This window comes from Periplaneta americana, chromosome 13 (assembly GCF_040183065.1).
Source record: "Periplaneta americana isolate PAMFEO1 chromosome 13, P.americana_PAMFEO1_priV1, whole genome shotgun sequence".
Classification (NCBI taxonomy): Eukaryota; Metazoa; Arthropoda; class Insecta; order Blattodea; family Blattidae; genus Periplaneta; species Periplaneta americana.
This window is the reverse complement of record NC_091129.1, coordinates 42,807,790-42,820,083: the sequence shown is the minus strand read 5'-3', so window position 1 is coordinate 42,820,083 and position 12,294 is coordinate 42,807,790. Positions and strand designations below refer to the sequence as shown.

The 12,294-nt window shown below is 37.1% G+C and overlaps 1 protein-coding gene across 1 annotated transcript; it reads left to right on the top strand.

The window, feature by feature from the left end:
- The first annotated feature begins 2,490 nt into the window (after positions 1–2,490).
- LOC138711824 (glucose dehydrogenase [FAD, quinone]-like) lies at positions 2,491–8,967 on the top strand. Its single transcript, XM_069843083.1, has 3 exons — positions 2,491–2,657; positions 5,229–5,491; positions 6,725–8,967. The coding sequence occupies exons 1-3, from the start codon at positions 2,524–2,526 to the stop codon at positions 8,164–8,166; spliced, it is 1,839 nt and encodes a 612-aa protein (XP_069699184.1). The 5' UTR covers positions 2,491–2,523; the 3' UTR covers positions 8,167–8,967.
- The last annotated feature ends 3,327 nt before the right edge of the window (positions 8,968–12,294 follow it).

Sequence of the window (12,294 nt, the reverse complement as noted above, 5' to 3'; positions counted from 1 at the left end):
AATTTATAATACAATTATACTACCGGTTGTTCTTTATGGTTGTGAAACTTGGACTCTCACTTTGAGAGAGGAACAGAGATTAAGGGTGCTTTGAGAATAAAGTTCTTAGGAAAATATTTGGGGCTAAGAGGGATGAAGTTACAGGAGAATGGAGAAAGTTACACAACGCAGAACTGCACACATTGTATTCTTCTTAAATCCAGACGTTTGAGATGGGCAGGGCATGTAGCACGTATAGGCGAATCCAGAAATGCATATAGAGTGTTAGTTGGGAGGCCGGAGTGAATAAGACCTTTAGGGAGGCCGAGACGTAGATGGGAAGATAATATTAAATGGATTTGAGGGAGGTGGGATATGATGATAGAGATTGGATTAATCTTGCTCAGGATAGGGACCGTTGGCGGGCTTATGTGAGGGCGGCAATGAACCTCCGGGTTCCTTAAAAGCTATAAGTAAGTAAGTAAGTAAGTAAGTAAGTAAGTAGTTAAGTAAGTAAGTACAGTAAGTAACATAGCTATGTATCATTATATTTTAAGCCTCTTTTCTTCCAAAACAACGCCAATTGTTGTCTAAAAGTTTGTTATTGTGCATATCACTTGAAAACTCGTTCAATCCGTAGACCAGTGGATAAAAGAACTAGCCTAGTCCTATCATGAAAATGGACTGAACGCGTGTTGGGATCACATCTTCAATTATTTATCTACACAAATGGCTATATATGCGCAAATGACGAATAGTCAAGTACCCGCCATTAGTAAAGAAATTGTTGTAATGCCTTTTATTCTATTCTATACATCTTATACCATCACTGTAGCTCTGAGGTAAGACAATAGTAAAAAATTATATTAAAATGTTTTAGCTCTTTCAAATGAAATCTGGTCATCGCTAATAGAAACAAAAATATTAAACTTGGTGTTTATTATTCGCCGCGGTTAACACACTTATCCCACTGTGGCATGAGGTAACAGATTCCTACGTTATAGAATCCCTGCGACCTGGAGGTGAATTAACAGCATTTTGTACCTCTAAGTCGATTGGAAATGCGGTTCCCTTCAGGTTTTTTTTTTAATCTCCAAAAATATGTAAATAACATGGCGATAAGTCTGGGCTGCTCATGTGTTTCTCAGCAAAACCTACGCAACTCGTCCCTTGTTGATCTGCCAATGTGAGCTCGTGCACTATCATGGGGTAAAACCACTCTTTTTGTCAAAAGCCCTCGGCGTATATTCTTGAAATTTTGTTTAGAATGCACGAGTATAGCGCTGGGCATTAATCATTTGTCCACGCTCAAGAAATTCCACTAGAAATGCACGTCCATAATATAAAAAGGAAAATGATAACATGGCTTTCTTGCATTTTCTTGCAACTTCAACTTTTATGGCAAGGAGATATGATGTGTTTCGATCCCATACTATCCCGACAAGAGTGTAGCTTAAAATGATGACATCAGGATTCGTCCCCTATCACCATGCGATGCAAGAACTAATCACCTTCCTTCGAGTATCGTCTGAGTATCTCTCGCCAGATAATCACACGTTGGACTTTCTGCTCATCAGGTAAAAGAGGGTGACACCTACTGCGAGTAAACTTTGATATAGGGCTACTGCAGTCATAGGCGGAATTATGGGGAGGCATGGGGGGCACTGCTCCCCCAAACTTGTCTGACCTGTTTTTACTATTATTATATTGAATTCAAAATACCTTTTTTGCGTTTGTTTATGATTAATTTTCTGTGCTTAAGTTAATGAATTAATGTCTTCAGATCAAGTGTCTGGACTATAGTACTGTATTTGTTTTAAATTTCTGAATATATAAGAATTCCTATACCTCATTTGAGGAATGGAAGCACTGCAATGTTTCTTTTGTAACAGCCTGTACTCATGTGTTAGAAGTCTGCATGTGTTCAGGCCGCCACTTGGAGATATATGAATAACATACTGCACAACAATGCAGAGAAAAGAAAACTGATCCCAATATAATGTGTAAACTTAAAGATGAGATTAAAATAAAATAATTAGAATTTACATTTCATATGATATCTTCGGAAGGTAGGCTTCATAAAAAAAGTTTCTGTTAGCACTGTTACGTAGTTTTATTGATGTATGCATGTGTTTCTGTACGAGAAGGAAAAAGAGGGAGATTGTTTCATGTTATGCCCTATTATAATTTGTAGTAGACCTACAGTTCAAGCCCTATACAACTCGGATATGGATGTAACACTGTAAGAAACATACGCCCCGAAAATACCTTTATTATATGATCATATTCCGATATACTGTACCACAGTCAAGCTATAACGGGGGAGAAGGTAAATGATGTCTCCCATAACCCCGTTATATGGGGAGTCTGTGGTTTTTCTTTGCCCCCCCCCCCAAGGAAATGGTTGTCTCTCCGCCTATGCTGCAAGTGTTTCTGGGCCACTGGTCCAGTAAATTTACTATGCTAAGTATGATAACTCTTGATCAATAGATCTGGAGCTCGAAGATGGAGACCTGCCTGTCGGTGTGCTCCCTCTACAGACTCATGACCCTGATCAATTGGTACGTCAGCAAACAAAGTCATCACGACATCTCATCGCCTGCGCAACTGAAAGATGGAGATCAGTTTGATTTTATCATCGTTGGTGGCGGATCTGCGGGCTGTGTTCTGGCCAACAGGTGAGCCAGTTTGACATAATCGTTTTACCTCAAATTATCAGAAGTAAAAACATAAATGAAGATACAGCATGCAGTAAATAAGATTATGAGGCACATTATTCACGACAGTGCAACTTTATCCATTCGGCAATCGTTTTGTCCATGTACTATATAACGTCTTTGGTTCATCCCTTCACATATCCATCCGTGCAACTACCGGTCTGTCTCTCTGTCCGCCTGTCTGTCAGTCCTATTTATATGTCCAGTTATCAATAAATCTATCCAATCATCTATGATCTATCCGCCCGTCCGAGTGACGACTCAAACACCCGAGATTCTATTCGTATGTACCTAACTGTTCGCTCTTTCAACTTCTGTTTATTCATCCATTCATCTCTTCATTTATCAATTAATGCATCTATTCTCTCCATAAAATTATCCATTCATACATTACTAAGTATCTTCATGCATTCGTCTCGTTCCTATGTCGAACTTAATGTAACAATTTTTTTACGGTCGAGTTTATCACAGTTTACGGAATAGAAAATAGTTCACATCAGAAGACAGCGAGGGAGTATACCAGACGATATACTCCTTAAGGCCTTCCCTATAAAATCATGTCTTCCCCAAGAAAAAACTGAAATCACACCCCTGATACTTTCACCCATATGAAGGGTACACGGGAATAACGATCAAGGTCCATTTTAGAAAGTTTCGAGAAAAGCGAATTTTAAAATTGAAGCACTTAATAGTTAGTTATATGTGTATTTAATAGAAATTGACGTAGTAGAATGTCAAGAACGATGATTTCTTATTACTAGCTAGACCACATGATAGTACTTCCTTTCCACTATAAGATAGCATTATTAACTCAATTTCGATTTTTTATGGGCCATGATCGTTTTTCCCGTAAATCCTTTGTATGTGAATAATGACATACATACATTCATACATACATACATACATACAAATATACATACATACATACATACATACATACATACATACATACATACATACATACATACATACATACATACATACATACATACATACATACATACATACATACATACATACATACATACATACACGTATATTTCTATACACATATTTAAGAGTACGTAAATAGAAATAAAATACAATAAATACCTTCATTTTCTAATTTATTTTACATAGGCCTATATGTTGTAGTACCATTACACTATTCATTCCTTAGTAATCAACTGTTGAAGGTATCTTGGCGCAGGATCTTGCACTTAAACCTAATGTAACCTAACAAACGACTCCTAAAAGAAATGGGCCATGGACCTACATCTCCCCTCACACAAAGTTTGGTACTTTCCACATTGAAGCATTCTGAAATCGGAGTCTTGGTTTTCGCATAGACTATTGTCTTTGCTACTCTGGGACGAGTTTACTCGGGTTTCACTCGTACAGCGAAAGGGCTCGGATTCCTTCTCTTGCGAGGACTGCGGCGCCCTTTTTCCCCATTCTCTCTTCAGGTTTTTATAATACCTTCCGTGATCTTGCCCTGTTGCTGTTCTGTCACGTTTCTGCCCCTCATACGGTACTGTCTTCCTTCGCTGGGACCTGAGGTATTCTTGCCATCGGTGCGGGCGGTTGCAGGTAGATTCTTTTGTTGCTACAGCCAAGGCGAGAGGAGTGGGAAGTATTAATCGTCCAAATATATGCAGTCTTCAGTCTTCTCCCTGATGTTAATATTATATGAATTACTCATATCAAATATTTCACCGTTACAAGTCATTTTTAAGGAAACATGCTGTGGAATATTTTCGGGTTTATTCTATTGCAATTTTAGAATATTTATGATTGGTATCGTGAAAAACAGATTCCTATAATGTCATGCGGAAATCGTTTGTTGGTGATATCTTAAAATATAAAATGAAGTAGTTATACTTCTCAAGTGAGTTCAGCAGTACAGTATATTTAAATTGATTACTTTACAAATTTAATTCAATTCTACTAATCACTAAATGTTATAGTATGATTCTTCTTTTCATTTATATTATTGTAGTTGTATTATGATTTTTCTTTTTATTTATTTATTGTATTTGTATTTCTGATGGTGTGATGGCCTTAACTTCACCAAAATAAATAATAAATAAATAAATAAATAAATACAATTTTCTACAGCACTTTCCTTCTCTGAACACGTAAGTACGAATGGTTGTATATCTATCTCGCCAAAAATACGTTAGAAAACTAATAGGCATAATGCTCTCGTAAATTGGGCGAATGTTTTCAGTATGATTTTACTTCCTTCCAGACTGCCGCTGTCACTGTCCCCTCCCACTCCAGTACCGCGCTAGACTAGTAGGAACCGCATTCCTCTCAGCAATAAACTCCTCAGAGGATGACAGTAGTCATTACGATACGGCCACTTACTGCTTTCCCCTTCAAATGCTCCTTCTTATGGAACGGTGAAATTAGAGTGTCCAACAGGCTTGGAACTTACTTAGGTACTTCCTCTTAGCCCCAACTTCCGTTGTTAGGTCGCGTTTTTGCATTCTTTTAAATGTCTCTTTTCCAAGTTTCCTCATTCATTCACGACTATGCCTGCATTTGCAGACTGTCAGAGATAGAACACTGGAGTGTCCTGCTACTGGAGGCTGGCGGGGAAGAGCCGGCCATTCTCAGCGTTCCTTCGTTCCGAGATTTTGGGTACGACAGTCGTGTGGACTGGGGTCACCGAACCCAGCCACAGGAAGGCGTGTGCGGAGGAGATCCTTGTGACTGGCCTAGAGGGAAAGCGCTGGGAGGGACGACAGTCCTCAACAGCATGATCTACAACAGAGGCAACAGGCGCGACTACGACTACTGGGCCAGTACTGGTAAGCAAGACGTGCTGAATGGAATTGAATTCGAGAGGGGATAAGCTAGGCGCATTCCCAACCCACATCGGCTGACTACACTAAGGTTCACTCTGTACCCAAGCCCACTCGTCCTTAGGCGAGAATGCCGTGGAAGGATGACGGAACGAGGGATGTTGACGGAATGATGTAGATGCCTAATGTGGGGAAAAGGGAGAACCCTGAGAAAAATCCCAACTACAACTTTTCCCGTCACAAGTATTGATAAAAAAATTCCAGACTGCCTGGAACTCGAATCTGGATCACCCATTGCAGGGGTAAAGAATATGTATACACAGGTTTCTGTCACGACGAGAAACGGAAAGTTGCATGTATGTCTGTGAATCCCACCTAATGAATAGAGAGCTATTGACTATTGCCATTTTGGCGTCTTGTATTATTTGTATTCGATTTTACCAAAAAAATTCTTTACATGCACCGAATAGCTAGCCCTATTCCTTTATGGAGGCAGTACATAGCACTTTATCTGCCTAAAAATTCATTACTCTTTATCGGAATCGAACATAAGTACCTTGATTGCAAATACAAGTAGGCCCACTGTAGGTATTGGCCTAAAGTGCCCGATTTAACAAAATTCGAAACATGATTATATACTTGAATTACTATTTGTCTTGCCTCTGTTTCTGTAGTCGAAAAATGAAATTTATAACGAGTGTCTAGCATCCGTTCTAATGTATATACAATTAATTTTTAAGACGTTTCATAATTCAAGATATAAAATTATTTTAAGTTACGTAACTTTAGATCATATATTTAAATTTCATAAACATTGTATTCTACAATTCCCAGGAATGCCAACGTCATCAGAAGTACTATATATTATTTCCCTTCGTTCTGTCCATTATAACATTCATTTTTCTTTTAATTTCTCTTTTCTAAATAGATCTTTTTCCCTTGCTTTTCATTTCTATTTAAACGTTTATATTTACATTAAAATATCCCTCGTTGTGTGTAGATAAATTTGCATCAATATACAATATTTTAAGACATTCCAGTATCATTCCATTTCAACAGTTTAATGTCACTATCTCAGTACAATGGTAACTTAATCGCAGTACGTTCATTTTTAGGAATTAGGTAAACTTGGTGGAGTTACCACGAAATGTTATGTATACAGTAGATAAATTTTCATCAATATGTAGTGTTTTAAAACAATGTTAAATTAATCGCAATATGTTTCTTTTTCACAATCAGGTAACACAGGGTGGAGTTACCATGATGTGCTGCCTTACTTCAAGAAATCTGAGAACAACATGGATCCTGACATTGCCAGTGACAAGGTTCACCACAGTGTGGGAGGATATCTCAGCGTAGGAAGATTCCCCTACCAGGACAGGAACGTTAGGACCCTTATCGAAGGATACGAGGAAATGGGATATGAGCAAGTGGACTTCAATGCAGAACGTGTGACAGGAATCATGGTGATCCAGGCGACTCAACACAATGGGGAAAGAAGAAGCACCAACAGAGCTTTTCTGGCACCGATTCGGCACATAAGACCCAATCTAAAAATTGTTACGAATGCTAGAGTTACGAAAATTCTTATACATCCAGTTAACAGGAAGACTTACGGAGTTGAGTACGTCCACGAACTTGATAGAAATATAGGAGGCACTGTTCTCGCCAACAAGGAAGTTATTGTCTGTGGTGGAGCAATCAATTCACCACAATTACTGATGCTGTCGGGAATAGGTCCACACAATGTCCTCAAAAATGTAGGGATTAAAGTGATAGAAGATTTGGCAGTTGGTGAAAATCTTCAAGACCATGTAAGTGCCAGAGGATTTACATTTAAATTGAGTGAAAGTGCAAGTGTAGTGCCTTCTGAGAAGGATATCATCAACGACATTCACCAGTATTCTCAAATTAGGAGAAGCGGTCCATTATCAGGAACGGGAGTCAACCAACTAGAAGGCTATTTGAAGTCGAGACATATTACCGACGACGATGACTACCCTGATATCCAGTACTTCACATACTCCAGCATACATTCGTATGATCCAAGCATGTGCACAATCAACATCACGAGACCACTTTGTTACTACAACACGATACAGTATATGGCAGCTCTTGTGCGACCATTTAGTAGAGGTCGGATCATAATCAACTCAAAAGATCCTTTCGATCCTCCTCATATCTATCCTCATTTTTTCACTGATCCCAGAGACCATGAAATTATTATTGACGCACTAAATTCTGCAATGAGACTTTCGAAAACAGACGCTTTGAGAAAAGCCGGGTATTATGTGGACACAACTCCTATAGAAGGATGCGAATTTCTGGACTTTGGTTCAGAGGATTACTGGGTGTGCCTGGCTAAAAATCACACACAGACTCTCTACCATCCTGCAGGAACCTGTAAAATGGGACCGGAGGATGATACCTACGCGGTTGTCGACCCGGAGTTGAGAGTCTATGGGGTGAAGAGATTGAGGGTAGCAGACGCTTCCATAATGCCTAAAGTGGTAAGTGGTAATCTGAACGCTGGGGTCATAATGATAGCAGAGAAATGTGCAGATATGATCAAAATGTCATGGGGCGAGAGTACGAAAGAAAATCATCAAGTCGACAAGATGAAGCAAATCTACCGCAGGGAATTGACGCGCTATCTTAAGAAGCTTGTATCTCAGTTCTGAATACTTGATGTCCAAATGTGATAACGGAGAAATATGACCGTGTGTTTTAAGTATCCTCAGGATTCGTGTTTTTTGAAGAAGAGTCAGTGCATGAAACTTCAGAGACACAATTCCTTTCAAACTCTTACACAAATATGAGTCTGGAGATAGTCTTCAAAATACATTTAAATATAAAATGTTCAGTGCGAGACAAATGCATGAAAACATAACACCTCATCCATATTTTACCGGAATGGCCACGATAAACTGAATAATTTATTATAATCACGAACTTATAATGTTGTCTGAAATGCCATACAAGGTATAAAAATAACCCGCATTGCCTAATTATAAAAATGAATTCCCTTGAATTTGGAAAATATGTGATAATTAAAAATTAATTAAAATACAAATAATTTTAACCGAATTTTCCATAGAATTCATCTATTGGATATTTTCTTACAAATATTGTTGTAAAACAGAATTTAAATAGATATTTAACCTGTGCATTTTCAGATAAAATTAATCACAAGTCAATTAATTAAAAAACGAGTCTCATAAATATACCATGGATTTTACAGTGAAGAAGTTCATGGAATAACTCAGTTGATAATAAGCGTAGAATAGAGGTAAGTTACAGTAAGCTTCTTATGCGTTGTGATTCGCTGATAAGAGTCACACGAACATAACAAATGACACATTTCCTCATAGGTATATTTGATGTACCAATTTTGTTACATTATTTGTATCTGAAGTCAACATTAATGATACTGTTGTTAAACCAGGGCATGATACGTTTTGTAATAAAATATTTTAAATGCAGTAGTGTGTACTGATTTAACACAAACACGTGCCTATAACCCTTTTCTAATTTTTATAAAGTAGCATAAGACTAGGCTTCACTTCCGATTAAGCTTATATGCGTACAAATTAAGTTATTTTAAGATACCAATTGTTATTTAGAAATAGTTCCGTCTATATAAAATCATAACGAATAACGTACTAGCTTTAAATTGTTCTTTTACATACAGTGAGCAATTTTAGGTAGAAAATCGTAGACACACTCCCCTCCTCCGCACCTGGTGATGAGATGGAACAGTTGCATTGGGTTTTCATACGCCTATACATGCTGATTGTGGAAATTTGTTATGCCATCTCGTGTGAACTGTGCTTCATCTGTAAATAATACTAAGGCAGGAAAGTTCGGATTTACACCACACTGCTGCAAGAACCACTGACAGAACCTAACTCGTGCAGGGTAATCTGCTGGTGACAGGGCCTGTACACGTTGCAAATGATAAGGATACAATTGATACTCTTTCAACAGTCTCCAGACAGTCGTATGAGGAACATTGACTTGCAACGCTACCCTTCGTGTGCTGATAGAAGCAGTCATGTTCACAGCCTCCAGAATCTCCTCCTGTACTTGTGGAGTTGTAGATCTTGGTCGTCCCCTTCCCAAACCAGGAGAGTTAAATTTTCCATACTCGCACAGACGGTAATGGAGACGTACAAATGTCTTCCGATCTGGACATTGTCGCCGTGGGTACCTCTCCTGGTACAAACGACGAGCCAGCGCAGCATTGCCGTCCGCCTTACCGTACATGAAGTGTATCTCTGCCAGCTCTTGATTTGAATACATGTCGCACAGTCTAACGCCTACACAACACTGAATGTAACCTTCGCCTCGGAATGAACTGTCAGAGTGCCCTCTTAATGTCTCCTTTGACGGCAACGACCTGCGGAAAGAAAAACGTTCCGGTGAATTTCAATGTTGTGAAGGTCATAACTCGGAAATAAAGCATTTCCGGACATATGTTGTAATGAACTATTTTGATTGTCTACATGTGGGAAATACATACCTGAAATTATGCCTCGTATTTTTGAAACACCCTGTATATATATATATATATATATATATATATATATATATATATATATTTAATGTGGGTGCTATGTTTTGCGGGAAAGACCCCCTATGAGCCTTATGTATTCATTTATTAAAACGCTTTGGATTATTTGAGGAGAGAACGCGTTAATTTCAAGCCAACAGTTGCTCCATGTGTGGTATCGCACTAAAGAAGGGGACTGTTAAAATGTTATCTTGAAGACCACAAACTCTTGACTTCAAAAGAAAGTGTGATTACACAATTTAATGTTTCAACTATGTTTTAAGCTATATAACCTTGAGATTTTCTTGAAAAGAAAACAAAAATGGAACAATTCTAAGCAATATTTCTGGCTAAAAAATGTGGCCTGGTTCAATGTAGCATTAGTCTAGAGTTTATAAGTAATTTTGTGTTCGAGCCTTACATTGTTTGTATTGAATTTAGTGTTAGAGAAGAAATTTATTCTCTTAAATAGACGTGAAATTGTTTATTATGTCTATATAAACCCTCTCACAAGGGATAGTTTCTCTTGCTCAAACGTAAGAAGAATTTACACATAAAAATAACACAGTATGCGACATATAATTTTATTACTAAACAAATTCCATGCAATCTGAGCATTAAAGCATGCTTGTTATGACGCTACACATCGTGTAAAATATTGTTGTAATTGTGGTACTGATGCCAGAATAGGTTACCTACTAACTGGTATTCCATGACGTCATCACAGCTTTCACAACTCAATTTTATACAACGTACCTGTAAGAAAAAACTTCGAAACAACAACAAAATAACATTGCGTTACAAACGGTTATTTTGCAACAATGCAATTTATTAGCCTACGGTATATTCAGTACTCATGTTTCTATTATGACACAAGATTACATTTTGTAAATAGGTAATAGGTTTGTTTTTACATATTTTTATGCCAGAATAGCATGAAACGTTGGTTGTAACATGTAGGCTAAATGGTCTTCATTATGATCACTCGTGAAAATTAACGCTCTCGCTTTAACCCTAGTGCTAAACATTCACTCGTGTCACAGTGACCAAGATTATACACTAGTTACAGAAATTACTATTACAAAATCTGTCGAATAGGAAGTTATTGATTTTAGGCTAAAATAATATGAGTACTTTATAAAAATTTATGAACCTCTGTGAAACATAGACAACGTTAATAATGTTGCCCCACCAAATTTGTATTTTTAACCATTCTGATAACTGCATTGCCCTTACACGTCTAGATTCCTAAATGTTACTTGGGTAATATGAAATTTAGTCTTTAGCAGAAATGAATAAGGTACACGTACCAAATAACGCCACCTTAACACTTCAGTCACTTTTGCTCTGGAAATAAGTTATGTACAAACAGGAAAATTATGAAATAGAAACTGTAATCTTATCTTTACAAAATAGCACAATGAAAATGGATATATTATATACCGAACAAGAATTAGAACTCAAATAGGAAAAATTTGTAAACTGGCGTTATTAGGAACAGGTTGTCCAATTAACGCCACCTATTTTCTAATAACCTATACACTTATATTGTTAATGAATTATTTTTCCTAAGCAACACAAATTGAACTAAGCGACTAAATTTGAGTTTCTGTTAATAAAAGATATAAAATACTCAATACTAATGAAAGATTCTTGATCTGAAACTGAAACACCAGATGGATTAGGAAAATATGTTTTCCAGTGACACCTTACTGAAAAAAAAGAGACAATGTGACACAGTAGAAAGTTATTAAACACAAAAGAATTTACTTTAGTTTAATATGAATGTTTTCCAATAAGTAGAACAAAAAAATTAAGTTATGTAAAATAAAAAAAAATAAGAGTTCGACAAGCAATTGAACCAATATCATCACTGAACATTCTGAACATTTGTAAGTTGAAAGCTTAGTGATTTTCCTGATGTTTTCACACTGATGCTATGCTGTCAGTCTTAGTACTAACATAACCTAAATTTTTTTTCTGTAGACCTTTAACGCCACATGGCGTTAAAGCGCTACTGAGTACTTGATAACATGACATGCCTGTTACTCTAACATTTTCAAATTTTATAAACAGCAAATACTTTCTATACATAGAAGAGTGCTTAACGATCACGAAAATATATAGTTTAATATAGTTATTATTACTCAACACGCAAAATAAAATATTGCCTCTTACCTTGATATAAGAACAGCCATTCACTATCAACACACAACAGGAAAATGATGGAATATAATGTCACTCGTAAATGTAAGTG